The sequence below is a fragment of the Mastacembelus armatus genome, chromosome 10, assembly GCF_900324485.2.
Source record: "Mastacembelus armatus chromosome 10, fMasArm1.2, whole genome shotgun sequence".
In the NCBI taxonomy this organism is placed as follows: domain Eukaryota; kingdom Metazoa; phylum Chordata; class Actinopteri; order Synbranchiformes; family Mastacembelidae; genus Mastacembelus; species Mastacembelus armatus.
Genome location: NC_046642.1, coordinates 13,657,480 through 13,680,527, shown reverse-complemented (window position 1 = coordinate 13,680,527; position 23,048 = coordinate 13,657,480). Strand labels below are relative to the sequence as shown.

The following is a 23,048-nucleotide window of genomic DNA, read 5'->3' as shown; positions in this document are numbered from 1 at the left end:
AAGAATATTCAAGAAAAAGCAAAAGCTAGATCTGCTATTTTATTTGTCTGATGTGATACTGTTGTACTGGTTTAAGGTCACGTAGTTCAGATAGATTGCACAGTACAGTTTATTTTGCAGATTAATACTCTAATGTATCATCTAAGCGTTAAAACCACAGTCTTTTATATTATGCCAACCAATGGTTATGATCGAATGTATTTTAAGGTTTTACAATGTGTGTTCAGTGGTTGTGCTGCACTTGCTTTAATGTTAGGGCCTGTAGCACTTTTCTATCCATTATCACCAGCCTGTTTCATGCTAACAGCTGCTATATCTCATAATGTATATTCTGAGTAGCATGAATCTTTTATGAATGTTTGGGCAGATTCAGATGAAGACTGGTGAGTACAATATGCAGCTCACCGCATGATTTCCTGAACAGAAGTTATACGGCAAACAGCAAGTTATATGGAAATCTGAACTTATACCAAAGGATCATACTGTATGTTTGGAAACTGTGAGTTTGTATCTTAGAAGGAATCTAGACTTGGTAAATCACCTGCCATATTCAGGTTTTTGCTGCCATCATCTGGTTATTTTAGGCAGAGACAAAATAAACTTCTCCTTATCTTCACTACTTTCATTATCACACAGTCCATTTTGGCCAATTATATCAAGGAATATAGCAACAACAACAAAAAAGAAAGAAAGAAAGAAAATATTTTACTTAAATCAAACTGTTTTATGAAAACTTACCTTTTGTTTAAAATAAAGTCGGTACACTTTTGTCCGGCAGTGCTTTAGGCCACGATCGAATCTAACTGACTTCAGTTTTTAGGAACTATACAGGCTGAAAGCTTACAGTTGAAGAGGTCATCATCTGAATAATATTTTTAGGCATTTCAAGGGCTGTGTGACATTGAAACAATGACATATTCAAGTGTTGCCCACACATTGCATGTGTTGCATTTCTTATATTAAGCTACTCTGGTCTAACTATTTTAATCATGACCATTTTCAAGGGATAAAAGTAAATCACTTATTCAATTTTTAAGGGTCTTAATGTACGCAGCGTTTCAGCCCTAATGTATATGTAACATCTAGAGAAAACAAGGTGCTCAATTAAAAAAATGCTGTCAAATCTGGAGCAGTGTTGCATGACTGGGGAGATGCTGGGCAACTCACACTCATGACCTCTCCTGCCCTGCTGATAAGACAAGACTATGTGCTTGAGTGACATTTTGAATATTTTGTGGTATTGGTTTTAATAAACGTCTTTTGCATAGATCACATGCGCCCTGTGCACGTGCACACGCGCACCTATATAGTTTATATGACGCCTTATATGACGCCCTTATCAAAATGATCCACCATGGCAGACTGGGTAAATTAGGGTTATTGCCCAAGACCAGAAGGCATCTGGGTCTCAGGTAAAACGTGACGTCATGATGATACTTTTGAACTCCTTGGCAGTAAATCTATAAAGGTGTGTAGTCTGACTGCACAGGTAGCCCGGGAGTCAGCCTGGACCTTAGACTGAAGTGGAGACAGAGCGCCAGAGCCAACTTGGAAAAGACGCGGAGGCCTAACATGCACCAGGAAGTTTGATTCACCTGCGTCACCCTACCTGTCGACGAGGACACCGGTATGTACCCCAACTCACAGTCGGCCAGACACCCGGCTCAGACACTGTCACTGAACGGTCAGTACATTCCTCCCTATGACTTCACCGGCTATCATCACGTCCCGGGACTCGGTGACCCGTCGACGAGTGCCTGGAACTCGGTTTATGCACCGCGGGAGGAGTACCCCTACAGCTTCCCGGGGTCGAGCCCCAGCGCCGCGCAGGTCAGCTTCACCTCTACTGAGCTGAGCGGCACACCCCTCGCCTCTGGAGGAGGGTCGTTCACCCCGTACAACTTTATCTCTGCGCAGGAACAATTCAGCTCGAGGAGGAGACCTAACGAATCCATCAGATATCCCGTTTCAGGTGGGGGACTAACATCAAAAACACAAATACTGGATTCAGCCTTAGAGGTCACCATGTACAGGCTGTATGGTATGAAGAAATAATGCTTTGGGCTCAAATAATCCATGTAGAGATGTAGTTAAACGTTTCATGCATCTGTGTTGTCTAGATGACACCCATGGTGATGCAGAAATAATCATCATTGTTGGTTGTTGGTGCAGTCACATGACAAACTAAACAAACTAATCCCTAAGTGTGTACAAATGACAGTAAAGCTAAAACACATACTCAGACAAGAACAATTTCAACATTAAACCAGACTGCACACACAAAGTTATTTATTTATTTATTTATTTATGCCTCTCCTTTTCCTCCAGCATATTGTAAGATGTCAATGCAAAGCTAACAGTGGTGGCCAGGAAGTGTGTCTCTCCCCACCCTCTCTGTCCACTGGGTGGGTGTACGAGAGTGACAAACTGATAAGGCAGGAAGTCTGCAGAAGTCAAACTTTAAAAACCCCTCAGGCCCTGCTGACGTTTAGGGAGCGTCCCTGTGAGTGTGTCGGCCTGAGCTGATCGATGCTCTAACATAGTCGAGATTTTAGATCAATAAATGTGGCTCACTTCTTCCTAAATGTGTGTGTGTACCGTATGTGTGTGTATGTGTGTGAGAACACGCGTGTAAATGAATAGCTGCCTGTGTAAACACCTATGTAAACACCTCTGGAGAACTACTGACGCAATGCAGTGGGGAGTCTTTACATTAGTTATAGTTAGTGTGATTAATAGAGTTGATGAGGCTTTAAGTGGCGCCTGAACTTGAACATGGCACCAGAAGTCTTCACATTAGTCGTCTGTTTGGTCATGACTCACACTGCATTTGACAAACCAGCATAAAAATCATTCTTGCATTACAAGTGTGAGCAAGAGCTTTTTCCTCAGTCAGTTATTTGAAAGTGTATTGATCGTTTTATTAATTCACTGTTGTTTTTTGTTTTTTTTCTGTCATTCAGGAGCAAAGACTCGGACTAAGGACAAGTACAGGGTGGTGTACACTGACCACCAACGTTTGGAGCTGGAGAAGGAGTTTCAGTACAACCGCTACATCACCATGAGGAGGAAGACTGAGCTGTCACTGGCACTGAGCCTCTCTGAGAGACAGGTGAGATGTAAGGAGGAGGCAGACGAAAGACAGGAAGTGTAGCAGGTGTCTGTAGTTTTGTTTTTAGGACAAGCAAGAATCAAAGGGACAAAACTGAAAAAAGCAGGTGATACATAAAGGAAAAAGTCCCTAACTCTTAACATCAGTAGAAAGTCTTTATCTATTTTAAAATGGTGCTAAGGTTATTTTTTATATCTAGATTTCATAGTTGTCTTAGAGACCAGCCTCGTCAACCTAGGTAGGATGAGTTGTGAGGGTTGTCATGTAATGTCTTTCACCAGAGCCTTCGGCCTGATAAACGATGGCTAACGTCATGATGGTGTTGTTGACATCCACCTGATGTTGTTATTTTTGGTTTTGGTTTGTGTCAGTGTTAAAAAAATATCTTTTATTTTAGTACCGACCTTTGCACAGACTCCTTCCATGAGTCTGTGGGGTTGTATCATCACAATCACTTAAAGTGACATTATGCAACGTCTGAGCACAAAACTTTTGAAAACAAACTAGATTATTCCCTGAGCATTCGACTACATCTGTGCGGAGAGGAGGGCTGTAAGATACAGTCAGAAGTGCCAGTTAAAGCTAGTAAGATGTTTTATTTTACCATCGAACTGTGAAAGTCTTGCTGAGAAGCAGCCACTGTTGCAATTATAAAAAATTGGGAACTGCTACTGTTCATGGTTACACCAGCCCAAGTAAGGTTGTGACAGCGAATGTACAGAATGTACTAGATTGAGCAAGAACATGCTTTATCACTTAAATAAACAATTCATCAGAAAGACAGAATCTGTTACTTCATCTATAACGAAAGCCTGGTGCCTCGACAGATATATTTATTCATAAAGAAGTACATAACGAGAAGCGATTGACAGGACAGTTTGCTGCAAAGCCAACAAGGTTACATTGCTTTTGTAAAGACAAAAGACGTCCTGTCTCTCCGCCACTTTGGGGGCTGATGAAGAGTAAGAGTTAGGAGAACGTTAGCCTGTATTTTTATGTGTTTGTTTTTATATGTTTTCTGTTAAATCTTTAGTTGTAATGAAAAGTAAGCGCAGTTCCTAAAAATACACAAATTCGTTCAGTAACTTCGCTCCATGTAATAGGATGATTGTCTATTTTTGTTATTTTCATGGTCAAAATGGACAAACAAGTCATGTACATTTAGTATTAATACACCACACATCAAATCAATTCCATTTGGAGAAAGCAGCTTTATTGAAGAAAACGTCCATAAAGTATAATGTTACGGGGCCAAACTTCTATTTCATTTCACATAAGTAGCGTTAATGGTTAATGGTAAAAAACCGCCAGTCACGCTCTCATGATGCTATAATTATTATTGTGGTTGTTTCTTTCCATCTACTCATATAGCTTGTTAAAGCCGCAGTTGAGTGCAGTGGTTGCAGCACCTAAAGTACTTCTGAGAAATTTGCTACACATAATCAGAAGATGGGGCAGAGCAAATTAAATTCAGATAAAAAGCTAAATCATTAGTTTAACCTTAAGACCGACGCCTTTTCTGAGATAATGACTATGCAAAACACAGGAAGGGGAAATATGATCAGGGTTCATTGGTGATCACTTTCTCTTTTTACTAATATTATATGTTATATATAATATTATATTATACATCTGATAAGAGCCTTTGCCTAATTGATAATTCTTTTGTTTTGTCTGGTTTACAGGTGAAGATCTGGTTTCAGAACAGACGTGCCAAAGAGAGGAAGATCAACAGGAAGAGGCTGCAGAATTCCCAGCAGGCCTCCACCACTACACCCACTCTGCCTGTACTGGGTGTTCCCACTGACCCCCACATCACCGCCAGCCCCAGCAGCAACGTTCTGTCTGATACTATATCGGAGGAGTACTAGGTGGATTTCACATGGACTGATGCAGTATCTGAAGTGTACATAGTGTTTAGTTTTTATAAGTTTACCACTGAATGAAAAAAAGATGATCGACACAGTGACAAGCACTACATATATTATGATCACTTGAAGTCATGTCAGATTTTATTTATATATAGGTAGATGTCATACATCAGCAATGAGCTTTGAGGTGCTTTACAGTCTGTACAACATACGGCACACTTTGCCTTAGACTCATCACTGGCATGTAGCAAACCCACTGAACTGGATGAAGGTTCTTCATTTTTAACGCAGTTATGTCAAAATCTTTTGGTTGATAATGTGTTCAGTAGTGTGACAGTGTGCACGCTATCTTCTTCGGTATGTACCTCCTCTTTGTTGTAACAGTATGAAGAAATACGCCTCAAAATCACACAAGCATATTAATAAAAATGACTAATGCAGATTCTATCAGAATGTCAAAAAAACCACACATCTGTTTATTTTTAGGTAAGTGAATTTGAAGTTTAGGTCTAGACTGAACCTGGAGAAAACAGTTATGTTTTGAAATTGCAGGGGTGACTACGCAAAACGGTGAAACAGTATTAAGTAAAAGTAGAGAGATTTCACACATTTTGTCAGGAGGCATTTATTTTTCACCAGACATGTAATATGACATGAAAAAAAAAAAGCATATTTTAATCTACAACACCACGGTAACAGCAAGGTACTGAAAGCAAACACGTTTAAAATTACCACCAAATAAGCTGTTCAGATGGCAGTATTTAGCCACATCCTGACAAACAGCTGCAGACAGCTCAACCACATGACTCAGGATCTACAGTCATTAAACAGACATTCAGTGACGTCTTCTCATGGAAAAGTATTTGGTGACTAAAAAAAAAAACCATCTCTCTCCTCTTTCTTGTATATAGAGTTAATCATTTGTGAAATGTTTCCATGTGCACTATGCGTGTAGACTCATTCAATGTTCCTGTTTTTACATAAGGTTGAAGAAGAGGAAGAAGAGGAAGGAAAGTGGCAAATGGAGCAATGTAAATCTAGTCCCAATGAGAACAAGCCAAAGCTTTACAAACCATAAAATGTTTTCAGAATTAACCACTGTACACACAAGCTCTGCGCAACTCAGTACTGATCACACTCACAAATTGTGGCTCTGTGTGTTTCAGTCTTTTGCACCCTTTCCACAAATTGGCAACAGTATTACGTACAGTAACCAATACATTACATGCAACAAGTTTAAAACTAAAGCATTTTCTTTATTCTGCAGATTTGTTTAATATTAAATTATAAGTCACCTGAAAAAAAACCTTGATTCAAAGAAAAATATAAATAAATATCCAAAAGAAGAGGCACCAGTCAAAAGTCTGGGTTTTACAGTTTAACAGCTTTGGCACGGCAAAGTACCGTCACATGAAAGTGTCACGGCAACGATAAAACCGCCTGCTTTTTATGAGGAAACAATAAATGTTTAATTGTGTTTCAACCAAGCAGGTGCTGTTGTGGTTCAGGTGGACTAATATCATATCTCTGAATTTTCTGCTATTTACATTTGAAAAGTTTTTTACCTGAAAACTGAGCAATTTGATGCCCTACAGTTATTGCATTGTACAAAGTAGCACTGGCTGACTGATCAAATGGCAAAAGGCTATTAAAATATTTTAACAGCTTAATGACACTTCTCCTGTGTTGTCAATTATTTGCTCAGAAGATCATGTCAGCCAGAAGTTCAAGTACTTTTCAGCAAGAGGGTTCAACTGAAAAAGGATCTCAGGTGGTTGTTTAAGGACACTACGACTATTATGGGCCATAAACAGCAGGTTTATGGCACTGTGAATCAGCTGAGTGGTTCACCATGGCTGTCAACCTTTAACCCCAAACTATCAAATCAAACCAAACATGTACATAATTAAACTTGTCTTATATATTTCACTTAAAACAGAAGATACATGCAAAATAAGGGGTGTTGAAGGTATTGCAGAGCATAAGAGAAGAACATTTCTACAAATAGCTCTTATGCTGTTTCCAAAGTTGAAAAGTAAGCGTGTCGTGCCTGATGATCAAAGGTTTGATCATGCATGTCACACCCAAACCAAAAAAAGCTGTTGGCACATGATTATATTTAGCTTTAACCTGCATCTGTTTATAGCTGACAATATAAAAATATATGCGCTTCACTTTGTACATTCTCTGTGTCTAAGGGTCAGCTCGGTACAGTGATAGCTGCAGTGGATATATTTCCTTCACTGCACCAGCTTGTGCTTTACACAGCATAACAATGCATGACTATTATCAATGGCTATAAATTACATACTGTAAGTTTCTACAATTAATTTTCACTTGAGAAATTTAGTTTTTTTTATCATTTTTTGTGTAATTTTTAGCTACTGGTTAATATAAGATCCAAAAATAGCCAGTAAATAGTCTGCTGGACTTTATTTAACTGACTTTCTGATACAAATAAATCCATAATGTTTCTTCTCCAAACTTGAAAGTTGGAGCCTAAAAAATTATCATTCATCAATAAGATTTAAGTCTTACACCTGAGTCTCCATTATATCTGGCTATTTTTCTGTTCGTGTAAAGACAGGAAATGCTTCATACTAAATATAGAAAACAACTTGATGGTTATAAGATAAACACCTCTCATGCTCTCTGAATATGAACAGTTATAGTTATACATGAGTGAAAAACATTTGCATTCCCTTACTTTGAAATGGCAAAAAAAAAGGCAAAAACACAATTTTTAATTAGTACACATTTCTTCCCCAAAATTGAATTAAAGTAAATTTTTAAATAAATTATCAAAGGGGCTGAAAACATTACTACTGTTATAATTTTTAACTATATAACTTTCTTTTTGTACCATCTGATGATGATTAGCACATATGAACTGGCTGAATGTCCATTCAATATTATGTTGATGAAAAACATTCTAATAGTCCTTTTGCCATTTCAAAGTAAGCGGGTGCAAACTTTTTCATTGCAAGTCTCCTTTTCCTATAATTAAAGCTGAGTTTACTGGGTTCTGCAGGGTCACTACATTTGTCCTTCTCAGTTTAACTTTTGTTTCAGTGAAGGAGACAAACATTCTTTTAAAAGACGTTCCTCCTTTGCTGCTGTATTTGGAAACACTAAGTGGAAAAAGCAGAAGTGTAGCCAGTTCAAGTGTCAGAAGCAATAGCATTTGTTGTAGTTGCAGGCAATTCTTAAATTTAATTCATTTAGTTATTGTATGTTATTTATGTCTGCGCCTACTAAAATGAACACATATGTTTAGGTTTAGCAATAACATTAACTTATTGATGATTAAAATGATACTCAGGTTTTTTAAATTGCAGTTAAGATATATCAGCTTTAACTGACACAAATGGTGTGAACACTCAGGTTAACAAAGCTAGAGTCTAGGAAAAAGAAGAAGTGTTTTCATCACGGAAACAAATTCTTGCTTATTACAAATTTTCCGAGAGACACAACACTTCTCTATAAATTAATCTCCCGGCAAGAAAAGCAAAAGAAGATCAAATTCAAATCTAACAAACAATCTAATGCTGTATCATACTGTTAAAAAAAAAATCCATTTTTGCAATATACACACTGTGATGACCTTTGAATACTCTGACCCTCTATTAATGCATCCACAGCTGCTTAATAAATACTTTTCATTGAAGTAAATGGAAACATCCCTTAAACATAGTTAAAATAGTTCACAAGGTAAAAATTACACTACATATTAACATGAGCTGACTAACAACCATAAATGTATTGACAGGACTTTTTCTAAAGTCAGCTACACCTCAGAGAACTGACGATGTATTAAAATCATTGTAAAGTAATAAAACTATATATACTATAAACATCATTACAATCTTCTAATATTTTAATGATGAAAGAAACATATTCACAAATTCACAAATAGTAAAAATAAGTACTTTGTCATGTAAAGATGGTAAAAATGATGGAAAGACAAGATTCAATAATCTGTAAAACCCAATAAATTCAAATAGTGGAAGTGTAATGTCCTGAGGCAGTTGGTAATGTTAAGCCTAAAGGTCGTCTATGATTGGATGCCTGTTCATAACCCAGAAGAACAGTAAAAGTAAAGAAAGCTAGAATAATTCTGAGCTTTTGTGACTTGAATTTTTTTATGGGAAATCAGAATAAATTGATCTTGACCAACTTCTGCTTTCAGAGGTGCAGTCTTTGGAAACAACCACTCTGAATCACCTGCCTCTGCGGACCTGGGCGTACACACAAGCATCTGCCGCAGTTTGCTGAGGTCGCTCCGAAAACCTGACTTGGCCATATTCCACCTGCTCCTCTGTCCTCACCTGCCTCTCATTTCGCTGCATAACCCTGACGTCAGCATACGTTAATTCCTGCTCATCGTCTTGCCCTGCAGTGCAGAAGAAAGAAGTGACACAGATACATCACATTTAACACAACATGACAAGATATTCTCATCGTTTAATCCATTTATAGACCAACAGCACCAAACGGTGAATGCAGTAGGTTGGGAAAAAAGGATTGTTTTGTTTTTTACCTTGAGGTTTGTTGTTTTGGGGTTTCTTCTGAATATAGAAGACTGCCACTCCAATCAGTAAGAAAATTAGCAGTGCTGAGAATACACCACCTACTATGGGCAAAACGCCTTTTCCATCTATAATAAAAGACAGAAGAGACAGAGAGATCTTTAAAGTAAGAAGCACTATTAAGTGTTTTTATGCAGACAAAAAGGGGAATTACTTTAATAAATCTACTGCAGCTGTGTTAGTTTGCACTTACTAATGGACCCTGGGGTCTTTGTTTGATTGAAGGATGTGAAATTAGTGGTAGGTTTAAATGACTCTGTGATGTCGGTCTCCTTACCCACTGTAGTGTCTGTAGGACCTGTTGTTGGCTCAATACACAGTGTGTTAGTGTCTTTAAACACCCACTGTGATATGTGTGTCCCATTGGATAAGGTGCAGTTAATGAAGACTATGGGCAAAGAAACAGACCAACCATCACTGTACATCAGTGTCAACATCATGAAGCTGTTGTCTCTTCATCTTCTCACTCACCACAGGTAGAAATCGTCTCTTCTTTGGAAACACGACTGACGTGATTCCTGACTGAGCAGACCAGACGTCCTGAGACGTTTTGGTTCAGAACAATGACGTTGGTCTCATTATTTCCAGAGAGAAGCTCAGTGTCTCTCAGTGTGTGTCCATCCAGAGTCCAGCTGTACTGAGGACTGTCCCCTCCCTCAGAGGAGCAGGACACCTTCTTCTGTCCCTGGGACAGACACTCAGAGACCAGCCGGACAGAGGACACAGGAGCTGAAGGAAACACACTCAGATGACTTTTCTCATCATAACACAATCTCTGTCATTCTTCACAGTTTCTGACACAGAACAGGGCAGGCAAAGAACATAGTTATATGTGAGATATATGGAGATAATGAGATGAACATGGTCTATCAATATTACTCAATTCCTCAGTAGGATAAAAAAGTTATTCACCTTCAATGGTCAACTGTAGAGTCCGCTGCTCTGATAGCTTTCCATTTGAATCAAAGATTTGAAGATCATATTGACCACTGTCAGTACTGATCAGGTTATTGATCCTAAATGTTCCATTAATGGGAGTAAACAACGATCTGTTTTCTATCAGATTATACACAATCGTGGTCCGGTTCCATTTAAGTATATTTGTCTTGTTCTTTGACCAGGTGAATCTAAATATTCCTGAGGCGTCGTCCATCAGCTGGGGGACCACTGTTCCTCCCAAAGCTCCATAACACTGAGCTTCATTCTTCCTGCCATCACAGGTTTGCACTCCTGGAAATTCATAAAAATATATTTTAAAAGAAAATCATAACCATATTAATATAAATTTTGCAATATTAATTTAATTTATCTGAATGACCATGGTCATGTATTAAACATGTGAAAATACTGATCCCCAATAGAGATCATGGATTTACTGCAACTGGGTCTTTATCAAATCTCATTGAGCAAACAGGAATTTGTTGTTGTGTAGCTGAAATGTTACACAGGTCTGTGATTACAAAACACCAGAACAGGTTCAGCTAACACGATTAATGCTGCTGTTCATGCTGCTGTTCATGCTGCCTCACTCTCACTCTGTCATGTCGTATTTCATGTTATTACAAAATCATGCTGCTGTACAAAATTTGTTCAAAGACACAGAAACTTGTTTTAAATCACATTACAACCAAAGTTTGCCAAAGATACTAAACTATATGTGTCCTGCTGTATTATAGGAAAATGTATTAAATGATTATCATGTTATACAGAATAACTGAAATGTTTTTTTTAGTTTTAGTTTATAATGAGTCATAGTTGTTCAACTGGTGCTTACAGCTGAGTAGAGAAAAGATTTGACTATAGTCGATCACAATCCAGCTCACCATGACTGACTCCGAGTAGCATCACGAAAAGTCCAACCACAGCTTCCATGTCTCCCCACAGTTGAGCCTCTGTGACCCTGCAGCTTTCAGTCAAGCCTCAGTATTTCACCCAAAAAGAGAAGAAACATGTGCATCCTGCTGTGAACAGGCCGAAATGTGTCGTGATATCAGTCTCAGATGTGAATGTGTGAAAATATTGGCCAGGCACAGCAGAGAGGAGAAAAGGAAGTGATATCAGCTTCACTTCCCCTTTAGCCAACAACACGAAGGCCTTAGTGTGCATGATGGGCTGAGTGGGAGAGAAGGAAGCATCTGTCCTTCATACTGAAAAAGGAATAAAGACTGATCATTGATGTTTCCAAGATGTTTGATTTCCAATGTTACCAAAGGATTTTCCAATTCCAATTTCCAAGTGACACTTTGACACCTCTTGTCTCTACATCTCATTTGTGTCAAAATAAACATATATTATATCATGGCTCGTATTTCTAATTGCTAAATGTAGAATAACAAGTGATGTTTCACCAAAAGTCACAGCCGTAGACTCTGGCTCAACCTCCCACACGGCCCCAAAACTATTGAGTTTATTGAAATTATTTAGTCACTAAACTGTGTATTTATTTCTGGATTAAACTGTGAAGAGTTTTTAAAAATATTAAAATTAAGTTAAAGATCTCTATAATTTTGTACATTACATTGATATAATGGACAATATTGTCCAATTCTGTTTTAAAGCTACAGAGGGAGAAATATCAAATAAATATAGAAAACATTAAAGGAAATTAATTGAAAACTAAAGATCATGATCTAATAAAACAGTTGAATAAATGTTGTTTTTAAAATGTGATTTTGAATATATCAATACTACAGTGATGATGCAATGATAAAAGTCATTATTCTGTAATTTTACATAATGTCATTTTCAAATAGAGGCTATCAAACAGCTTCATACATTATTATTGATCATTTAATGTATTACTGCCTTTATTTATTTATTTATTTTACAGTATTTACAATATTATATTTATAAGATCTCAAAACATGTTTCTATTTGTTCATAACAATCTACAGTCAGATGAATAGTTTTGTTTTCTTCCAGGTTAATATGTCAATAAGGTATAAATAATAATAATCATGATAATTGTAAATATATCCTGGACTGAGACTTCTACATATTTCTGTTCAGATTCCCAGTAATCCAGGTCATAGTAGATCATAAAACTGATAGTTGACGACTGGATTTGTTGAGGCTTCGAAGACATTTTCACAACTAAAACCACATTATCTTTATTAGAGATAAAACAATCCTATTATATGGTTTCTCAGGTCATAGGTGAAAAATGAGTCTCAACCAAGTCCAGTTGCCACTTGAAACACTTCTGGAGATTTGGGGATGATAAACGATCAACACCTGGGCTGTATACGTGTACTTAGACCTGGTTATAAGCCAGTTTAGCACAGTTGAGACTCTAGATTATGGGCGGCCTTCACAGCTGCAGCTACATCTGAAATTTGAAACATTATTTTCAGCACTTCACCTCTTCAACCTGTCGAGCTGTAGTGGAAATAAATATACATGTCGCCAAATATGCATCTTCGTACTGTGCCTGTGTCTGATTGTGGCCTGAAGCTCATTATGTTTCTCTGTAATGTTCCTGGTTTGAAGCCCAGCAGTTAAATTTCTCGCCTTCTCTCGTTTTCCTGTTATCTTCTGTCGCCCTCTACTGGCAATTCAAAGGCAAATACCAAAAAATATTAAGACTTCTGACACTGTATTTGCAGCAATGAACAGGTGGATTTTACTCTCAAAATCTCAACTATATGATGTACGACAAACATTTTTTTACTTAATCCAAATTTTTCTTAATAAATGACACAGTAGCGTACAGTAATGTCTCAGCAGCAAGAAACATCAAAACTACTAACATTGAAAATGAATAGGGTTCTTTATCTCATAATACATGACACAGGACTGCCAGTTTATAAATAATAATAATAAATAATAATACATTTTATTTCATGGCGCCTTTCAAAGTCTCAAGGTCACCTTACAGATAGAAAAGGAAGCATACAGCATGAAATACATAGAGTGCATTAAAACAACAGTAACAAGAATGCATAAACGGCGGGAGAGAATGTAAAGGCAAAAGCGTGGATTATCTAGGAAGTGGGCGAAGTACAGTAAAAGTAAATTGAAATACAGAAACCCAGATGACAGAACAACAAATATGAAACAGTATGAGACAATATGAAATAGGCAGAGGGTGGTAGGACATCACGGGCTGCTTTGAGAAGTTAAGAGAGTTAGGTGGAAAACGCTATACGGAACAGATATGTTTTGAGTGATGATTTAAAAGTTGATAAGTCCGGAGACGACCGGATGCGATGAGGGAGAATGTTCCAAAGGCGGGGCGCAGTGTGGCTGAAGGATCTAGCGCCCATGGTGGCCAGGCGCACTGTAGGGGTGCAGAGGAGAGTGGAACTGGAGGAGCGGAGAGGACGAGGCGGAGAATAGATATGAAGTAGATCAGTGATGTATGGTGGGGCAATAGAGTGGAGGGCTTTGTAGGTGAGAAGGAGGATTTTATAGTTTATACGGAAGGACACAGGGAGCCAGTGAAGTTGTTTAAGGACAGGGGTGATATGATGTGAGGATGGAGTTCTGGTGATGATTCGGGCAGCAGAGTTCTGGACAAGTTGAAGTTTGCGAAGTGATTTGAGAGGTAGACCAGTGAGGAGTGAGTCACAGTAATCCAAACGAGAGTTGACAAAGGCGTTAATGAGTATTGCCGTGCTATCGATGGTGAGTGAGGAACGGATGCGGTTTATGTTACGGAGATGGGAGTAGGCCGACCGGGTAGTGGTATTGATATGCTGAGTGAAGGAGAGAGTACCGTCTAGGATGACACCCAGGCTTTTAACTTGGGGGGAGGGGGGGACAGTATTGTTGTCAATTTGAATGGAGAAGGTGCTGGTTTTAGAAAGGGTGGATCTGGTGCCCACGAGGAGAATTTCAGTTTTGTCAGGGTTGAGTTTCAAAAAGTTATGGGTGAACCAGGATTTGATATTATGTAAGCAGGTAAGGAGGGAGGGAGGGGGGAGGGTAGAAGATGGAGCAGCAGAGAGGTAGAGCTGGGTGTCGTCTGCATAACAGTGGAAATTGATGTTATGTAGCCTAAGGATATTTCCGAGAGGAAGGAGATAAATAATAAAGAGGAGGGGCCCCAGGACAGAGCCCTGAGGCACGCCACAACTGACAGTAGAGGGCTGGGAGTGGAAGTTCTGGAGATGGACGGACTGGGTGCGGTCAGATAGGTAGGAGGTGAACCATGAGAGGACCGAGCCGGCTATGCCGATGGAAGCAAGGCGATGGAGGAGAATATTGTGTGAGATGGTGTCAAAAGCTGCAGTTAGGTCAAGGAGGATGAGGATGGAGACAAGGCCAGAGTCTGCGGCTACTAGGAGGTCGTTGGTGATTTTGACCAGGGCAGTTTCAGTGCTGTGAAGTTGGCGGAAACCAGATTGAAAGTGTTCGTATAGGCTATTGGCGGAAAGGTGGGTATGGACCTGGTGGTGAACAACTTTTTCCAGGATTTTGGAGAGGAACGGGAGATTGGAGATAGGGCGGAAGTTGTTAAGGTCGGCAGGATCGAGACCAGGTTTTTTTAGAATTGGTGAGATGATGGCTGTCTTGAGTGATGGGGGTACGATGCCAGAACTGAGGGAAGTGTGAATAATGTGGGTAAGATGAGGAAGGAGAGAGGGGAGACAGAGCTTGACGAGGTTGGTTGGTAGGGGGTCAAGTTTGCAGGTTGAGGGTTTGGATTTGAGGATCAGGGAAGAGATAACCGTGGTGGGTGGAATGATAAAACTCGAAAGCAGGGAGGATACTGGTAGAGAGGGAAGGGTACAGTGGAGGCAGTTCGCAGTGTCACAAATGGGGGGAAATTGCTGGTGTATATTTTCGATTTTTGATGAGAAGAAATCCAGGAAGTTATTGCACAAGGTGGTGGAGAGTGAGGGGAAGAGAGGAGTATCGGGAGGGCCCAATAAATTTTTGACAGTGGAGAAGAGGGAACGCGTGGAGCCAGAGGCGGATACAATAAGCGAGGCATAGAAGTCAGATTTTGTTTGAGTAATGGTTTGCTTGTACTTCAGTATGTGGTTTAGGTATAAGTCCTTGTGGGTGGATGAACCGGTTTTTTTGAAGAGACGTTCAAGGCGGCGGGCTTGGGTTTTGAGGAGGCGGAGTTCGGGTGTGTACCATGGAGCAGAGTGCGTAAAGGATACAGATCTAGTTTTGAGTGGGGCGAAGGTGTTGAGTAGATTTCGTAGCTCACAGTTGAAATTGGATAACATGTTGGAGAGGGACGGTGTGTAATTAGTACATGAAAGGTTGTTGAGAGCAGCAGTGAAGGAGGGGAGGTCGATGTTCTTTAAGTTACGGAAGGTGATGGTGCGGGAGAGGTGGGTTTTGAAGAGAGGTAGTTTGGAGTTAAAGCAGACTAGTTTGTGGTCGGAGAAGAAGGTGTCGAGGGTAGAACATGACTGAACTGTGACGCCAGAGCAGCAGACTAAGTCGAGGGTGTGGCCTAGAGAATGTGTTGGGGAGGTGATGTATTGTTGGAGCCCAAAGCTGTCCAGACAGGAAATTAGGTCTTTTGTAGCGGTGTTGTTGGGATTGTCGAAGTGGATGTTAAAATCACCAAGAAGAATTATGTTGGCTGACAGAGAGATGAGGTCAGCTAAGAGGTCAGACAGTTCGTCCAAGAAGGTCGGGTTAGGTTTTGGTGGGCGGTAGATAGTGGCCAAGAAGGTTGGTGTGTGACCATGAATACGTGCTATGAGAGCTTCAAAGGACTGGAAGGTGATAGTGGGGTGGATGGATATTTTGTATTTAAGGTTGTACAGTATGGCGAGGCCGCCACCGCGTCCCGAGAGGCGTGGATGGGTGAGATATGTGAAGCCAGGAGGAATAGATTGATTAAGTTCAGTGAAGTCGTTGGGCTGCTGCCAGGTTTCAGTTAAGCACAGGATGTCGAGATTGTGTTTAAGAATAATGTCAAAGATGAGGGATGCTTTTTGAGAGAGGGAGCGAACGTTAAGAAGCCCAAAATGAGTGTTGTGGAAAGGTGTCGAGTCCATGATTCTGGGGATGTTAGCTAGTACAGAGTGGTTGATCTGGCGTATACCTGATTTTCTAGGCTGAGGTCGGGAGGATGACCAGATGGAGGGGATTGGTAGTATGGAGTCAGATAGTCAGGCATGTGGGACAGAATGGACAGATTGTCCAGTGTTAGTGTGTGGGGTACAGTGAACTGCATGTTGAATGTTGGTGGAAAGTATATGGGAGCCCAGGCGGTTAGGATGCAGACCATCTCCTGCAAAGAAGGCAGGTCGGTTCCAGAAGAGGTTGAAGTTGTCAATGAATTGGAGATTGTAGGACAGGGAGACAGACTTGATCCAAGTGTTGAGACTGAGGATTCTACTGAAGCGGCCAGAGCCTCTTCCAAACGTGGGGATGGGACCAGACATGAAAATAGTCTTACCACAGTTGCTTAGGAGGTGGAGGAGAGAGATAAAATCCTTTTTAGTCAGTTCAGACCGGTGGAGTGACGTGTCACAAGTTCCAATATGAACAATCACTCTAGAGATGGAAGACGGAAGTGTTGGCAGTAATCCAGGAAGCATGGCCAAGATGTCAGAGGCCATAGCTCCAGGGAGACAGTGAGTAGTGGCGTTGAAAAAGCGTACATTCCTTATAATTGAGTCTCCGATGATTAACGTGGTTGGGGGGAAAAGGGGGCGTGGAGAAGACGCCAGTAGTTGGCCGTTTGAGTCGTGTCGTCTTGCTGACTGGCGGGGAGGCGACATCGGGTGCTGAGGTGGAAGGTGGAGGCGGCAGTTCGGTTGGTCCGTAGCTAGGGAGCCCGTGAGTGTGCCTGAGCACGGCCTCGCGAAGGATCCTACGGCGCACTGATGTAGTAGCTGAGCGGGATGGAGACTGTTTTCCGCCGTGGCAACGGGCTCCGCGAGGAGCACTTGGACTAAGGCGGGGGCGGCGGGTGTCGTCAGAGGGGAGCGAGAGCAGGTGACGGCGCTGAACGACATTGGCGGGTGACGGGGGTTGTTGGGAAACCGGAGCGGAACGATCCGGTACGTGGTTAGCGGATGAGGCCGTATGTAGGTCCGGGGTGGCAGAAGACAGAGGTGCAAATGGATTGGAGAGGTCTAGAGAGGGACGCGGAGACCCGTGGTGATATCTTTTCCGCCCACGAACCGCAACCTCGGTCCAGGAGGACCGAAGACATGGTGTAGAAGAGGAGGAGGGTCGAGGACAGGTTGACGGGTCCCATGGGGCAGTGTCCTGGAGAGTGAAGGTAAGTGTGGAGATCTTCCTCGACTGCTCGAGGGCAACGTCCCTGAAGCTAGTCAGTATGGAGTCTTTCTGTTGGAGATCGTGAGAGAGGCGGCGTATTTCCTGCTTTAATTTGGTGATTTCATTGTTTGCTAGACGGAGTAGTAGATTGGCATTGTCCGAGTTGGTATTGTCAGGTAGTGTTGGCGTTGTTGTTGTTGCTCTTGGTGTTGGTGGCGTTGTAGGAGCCTGGCTGGTTGTGTCGATCGCCATCTTGTCGGTCGCCATCTTGTCGGTGATGCAATCAAGAGTCTCAGGGCACAGTGGAGTGTGAAATGTGAAATTGCTTGGTACAGTAATGAGATGTACATGGTCTATCAATATTACTCAATTCCTCAGTAGGATAAAAAAGTTATTCACCTTCAATGGTCAACTGTAGAGTCCGCTGCTCTGATAGCTTTCCACTTGAATCAAAGATTACAAGAACATATTGACCACTGTCAGTACTGATCAGGTTATTGATCCTAAATCTTCCATTAATGGGGGTAAACAAGGATCTGTCTTCTATCAGATTATACACAATCTTGTTCCGGTTCTATGTAAGTATATTTGTATGGTACTTTGTCCAAAAGAATCTATGTATTCTTGAGGCGTCGTCCATCAGCTGGAGGACCACTGTTCCTCCCAAAGCTCCATAACACTGAACTTCATTCTTCCTGCCATCACAGGTTTGCACTCCTGGAAATAGACAGTTGTGCATGTGAGAATTACACAGACCTTTGACCAATGGTAGAAAGTTCATTTTAAAATACGCAGAACATGATGAAGATATTTAGAATATTTCAATAATCAGTTCACCTGCAGCTATAAAAACATTATTCATAGGTTTGAATATTTCACTCAGGGTTTTCATCATGTTGCTGCAATTAAGTTTCTCCCATAAAGTTCGTCACATCCATCTCATGTATAAAGGCTGTTTCAGAGAAGAGCAAATTCTTCTTTCTTTCGTTCTCACTGTTCTGTGTTGATTGATCTACTACTCATTTGAAGAAATAAACTTCTGACTGCTCTTTATGATTAATTTATTGTTGACCTCATCTGAAAATAATTTATCCAAAAAGAAAATGTATTCAACATATGCAAAAACATAATGTCCATCCTCATACCAATAACAGGAACTTACATTAACTTCTTCCTGTTTGAACTTATATATATATATGTATACCCTCCCTTTGGTCAGTTTGCTAAACTTCCTGTGACTGACTCATTTTCAGTAAAACATATTATCTCAGTTTTAATTGAGTATGTTTGAGTTGTGCTATTGGCCAAATAAACATAAAGTATTTTCACGTTTTAATTTTATGTTCTCAATGTAACGTGTCAAAATAATTTCTGATGTGATTAATAATCTGATTTGTATTTATTTAGTCCAGAACCCACAATTTCTAACTTAACCCACAAAGTGTTGTATGTTTGAACAATGAAACATTTTAAACAATGTGATTTGTTTTATACTCATTCATTTCAAATGGACAGACCAAGCATATGACACAAATGAATGAAATACTACTTCTAGGCTGATTTAGACTTTTTACATTTATTAACTGATCAGTTTGGTCAAAACTGTTGAGCAGCCTGAATTATTGATTAGAACTTATCCTGTGGCTGCATGAAATAATCAATATTGACTGTTTAGCTCCAAACTTCTCATTCACATGATCCAAAATCCCAAAGTAACATTTCAAACAGTGAACCAGCTCACCATGAGAGACTCCTAGGAGCATCACCAACAGTCCAACCACAGCTTCCATGTCTGCTCACTTTTCAGCCTGTTTACCCAGTCAGCAGCTTTCAAACACCTTCACTTAATAGGAAGCACATAAGTCTTACCCTGAACACTCATATATGTCTTTCAGCAGTAAATATGTGTGAAGTGAACAAGGAAGTGAGTCCAACACAGTCACGACCAAAGATTACAGAAGCCAAGAAACACAAACCCAGCCCACCATCAACCCCCTGTTGTTTTTACTTCCTCAGTTCTTTGGTTTTTTCATTACTGTTCAATTTTTCTATGGGATTATTTACTTTTGTACATACACTATTACTGTACAAATATGACTCTATTACTATACTCAGTACTGTCTGTTAAGGTTTTGGTGTGGTGTGTGATGAGGAAGGAGAGGTGAGCACCCAAGTGCTGGACACGAACAAGTTTTATTCTCCCTCGGGTTCAGGTACAAATCATAATTATCTATGCCACTCTGCGGGCAGGCAGAGAGGCAGACAGGCAGAGAGGCAGACAGAAAGCATCAATCATCACATACATTTAACAGGCTATACACACGTCACGTTACCCGGGCAATGCTCTGACAAAGAACAAAGGAATGCAGTGGACATATATACACAGAACCAAGGACAGAGGTGAAAGTAATCATACTAACGAAACAAAGCTACCTGGGGTTAACCTGGGGACAGGAGGAACTAAGGCACCAAAATAAAGGACAAACAGGAAACAGAAACCTAGGATCCTAGCAACTGTCCAGTCAATGACCATTTTATAAAGCTCATAATATTCATTTTATGGTGAAAATGGTACATATACCTATTTCCATTAAGAATTAAGGAAGAACATTACCTCTAACAACAACACCTCTAATTATGATGTTTCATCTTCCATGATAGTAAAACTAATCAGGACAACAGAAACCAAATAAAATCCTCTGAATAACATGTCATCAGTGCCAAAGTTATTGACAGGCATAAGGATCTTTTCAGACACAGAAGAGCGATGATTTATTCAAAGAACTCATCTGTAGTCTGACATCAAACTAGCACTGAGGAAGATAATCCTACATGTAAACTGCTTATTTGTACTTAACAGGAGGAGAGACAATGTCCACCTCCCACCCAGCAGGTGAAGTTCATCACTTCACTGAGGAAAGAAAAGGTCCAGTCAAATGTTTCTGGCACATGAATGTTTATTAGAGGCCCAGGTACAAAGTGTTTCACTGAATCCTGCAGGGGGAGTAACAGCCATACAATGCAACACATTACTCCTACAAATAGGAGTCATTTGTTTTTACACCTCAGTTATGATTTTCCCTTGTTTTGACTTTAGCATGAAAATATTCTACATTTTTAAGGGGAAACTTCACACCTGCTACTGTGAATGAGGCTGAAAGTGTAATTCAGTCAAATTTAAAGCACATGAATGATTGACTGATGATTTTAGAATTTTAAACATGACACCAGAAAACAAGTAAAGCATTTGTTTTTTTTGGAAAGCTTTGTTTACATCAGCAGTCTGGGACCTTATTTCCAATTATGGTGAGTTGAGAAATAAATCATGAATCTTTCAATCACATATGTCAAACAGTTTAGTTGTCACTATCAGCACATTCAGTAGTCAATGCATTTTGATATTGTTTTTGTTGCGAAATTTAATTAAGTGCTTAAAACAATACCAGAAAACAATATTGTTTACATAATATGTGAATATACAACAAATATCTTGTAATAAAAGGCAGATATGTGGGCCATGGTAGCTTACTACTCTGTAACGACAGCAGTGCACTGATCAATTCCATGTGTTCATTCAGAAAACGTGCAGTCTCAACACTTCCTCTAGGAAATACATGAAAATCTAGACTGGAAATCAACAGTTTTCATGAGGTTGGTCTTTTGGATTGTTCATCTACTGTTTTTCATCTACTCTTCATGAATCCTTCACTGAGTCACTGTTTCTTTGTAAATGTTTGACTGAATTTTCTCGTCACATCCATATTTGTATTGTTGAAAAAAAAAGGAGATCCAGAATCACTGTGTTAGTGATGTGCACGTTAATTCTACTGCACCGAAGAATAAAATGTTACTATTTCCAGACTGTAGCATACTGCATTAACGGTACAATACATAACCTTTACTCTGAGTTTACACAGTAACAAAGAGTTGCTCTCTTTGATATTCACATTGACAATAAAAATCACAACATTAGAAAAATATTACAAATCAGATGATGTCCTCGCCTCGACCATTGGAAGGAAGTTTTCTAAACACTCCTTTGCAGCTTTTTCATATTTTCTCTTCCTCCAATAAAAAAAGATGTCAATCCCACGAGTGAAAGAATTACCACTGCTGTACGCAAACCCCATATGAGCAGAGCATGATCTGTTCAGACAAGAGGCACAACCAGAGGTCATGTTAGCACAACGAGAGCAAAGTTCATTTTAAGGGAAACTATGATGCCATTTATCTCTTATACACATGTAGATGGAGAATCAGCTAATATGTGTCCCATTGATCGTACAGTGTGTGAAGATGAAGCTTTATTGAATTTCAGGGTGTTACTGATTGTAATATGTGAATCCCCTTGGATAAGGAAGATTAGTGTGCTCATAATTATCAGTGTTATAATGATCAATATCAATGTGTTTTATAGTGCTGTTCTGTCTCACCTGCACAGGTAGAAATGTCTCTTCTTTGGAAACACGACTGACGTGATTCCTGACTGAGCAGACCAGACGTCCTGAGACGTTTGGATTCACGATGATGACGTTGGCCTCATTGTTTCAATGGTATAAAATTACTGTTTGGGCCTCACTACACTATTGTTAAAAAACATAACATGCTTTTGCAAAATTGCATTTTAAAAATATTTATAATGACATCCAGGCTGCAGACTGGTAACAAAAGTGAGAACAATCTCAACTTATTTATTTAAGAATTCATCCCTGTTTTCACCTTTGTGACAATGCAGCTTTCAGATAATGATTAATGCAGAATGAAATCATAAATAATATTCAGAAAATAATGTTCAGAAAATCCTTAAAAACAGGGAGAAATGTATTTTCAGCCCTTAAACAAACAGTAAATCTTTCATCTTATGTAAGAAAAAATATATATATATTTGGACATAGCTGGACACTGATGACCTCTAATACAATAATTTCCAGCTACAGTATATGATGAATGTTACATTTCTTTATCATTTCTGTTTAAAATGTCACATTTTACTTTAGGATAAAATAAGTAACACACTAGAACACTGACAACACAAACACAATATTAACCTTTAAATGTTTCCTTAAGGCTCTATGATTTCATTCAGCTGTAATGACAGAAAAACTATTGTACAATATATCAACTGGACATTCACTATAAATGTGATCTCTGTTCTTTGATTAAAGCTGGAGCTGCAGGCGTCTGACACTGTGATCCCACATTCACCAAGTCACTGCAGGAAAAGAGTCACACAGCTCTTCCTGTGAATACAGGTTTACACTACATAACCTTAGA

General features: G+C 39.7%; 2 protein-coding genes across 4 annotated transcripts; one reads left to right on the top strand and one right to left on the bottom strand.

Moving 5' to 3' along the window:
- Nucleotides 1–1,365: 1,365 nt before the first annotated feature.
- Nucleotides 1,366–5,503, top strand: cdx1a (caudal type homeobox 1a). The gene is made up of 4 exons (XM_026329718.2): nucleotides 1,366–1,412; nucleotides 1,477–1,972; nucleotides 2,964–3,112; nucleotides 4,798–5,503. Exons 2-4 carry the CDS (start codon nucleotides 1,630–1,632, stop codon nucleotides 4,981–4,983), a joined length of 678 nt encoding a protein of 225 aa, XP_026185503.1. The 5' UTR covers nucleotides 1,366–1,412; nucleotides 1,477–1,629; the 3' UTR covers nucleotides 4,984–5,503.
- An 89-nt stretch (nucleotides 5,504–5,592) lies between these two features.
- Nucleotides 5,593–11,627, bottom strand: LOC113144044 (T-cell surface antigen CD2). 3 transcript variants are annotated; one of them, XM_026329715.2, is made up of 6 exons: nucleotides 11,396–11,627; nucleotides 10,485–10,802; nucleotides 10,044–10,301; nucleotides 9,766–9,960; nucleotides 9,524–9,640; nucleotides 5,593–9,376 (listed from the first exon to the last, which is right to left on the bottom strand). In XM_026329715.2, exons 1-6 carry the CDS (start codon nucleotides 11,442–11,444, stop codon nucleotides 9,204–9,206), a joined length of 1,110 nt encoding a protein of 369 aa, XP_026185500.1. In that variant the 5' UTR covers nucleotides 11,445–11,627; the 3' UTR covers nucleotides 5,593–9,203. The 3 variants fall into 3 exon arrangements, with proteins under 3 accessions (XP_026185500.1, XP_026185501.1, XP_026185502.1); XM_026329716.2 differs by having other exon boundaries at nucleotides 9,850–9,960; nucleotides 11,396–11,626; XM_026329717.2 differs by lacking the exon at nucleotides 9,766–9,960.
- Nucleotides 11,628–23,048: the final 11,421 nt, after the last annotated feature.

Bases quoted from the DNA above. Each gene is read 5' to 3' on its own strand.
- LOC113144044 (XM_026329715.2), bottom strand. From the start codon at position 11,444: ATGGAAGCTGTGGTTGGACTTTTCGTGATGCTACTCGGAGTCAGTCAT. The intron at 10,302-10,484 runs GTGAATAACTTT...TGTTTCCTTCAG, and splicing joins TCTACAGTTGACCATTGAAG to CTCCTGTGTCCTCTGTCCGG. The intron at 9,961-10,043 runs GTGAGTGAGAAG...CTTTGCCCATAG, and splicing joins AGAGACGATTTCTACCTGTG to TCTTCATTAACTGCACCTTA.
- cdx1a (XM_026329718.2), top strand. From the start codon at position 1,630: ATGTACCCCAACTCACAGTCGGCCAGACACCCGGCTCAGACACTGTCA. The intron at 1,973-2,963 runs GTGGGGGACTAA...TCTGTCATTCAG, and splicing joins CATCAGATATCCCGTTTCAG to GAGCAAAGACTCGGACTAAG. The intron at 3,113-4,797 runs GTGAGATGTAAG...TCTGGTTTACAG, and splicing joins TGAGCCTCTCTGAGAGACAG to GTGAAGATCTGGTTTCAGAA.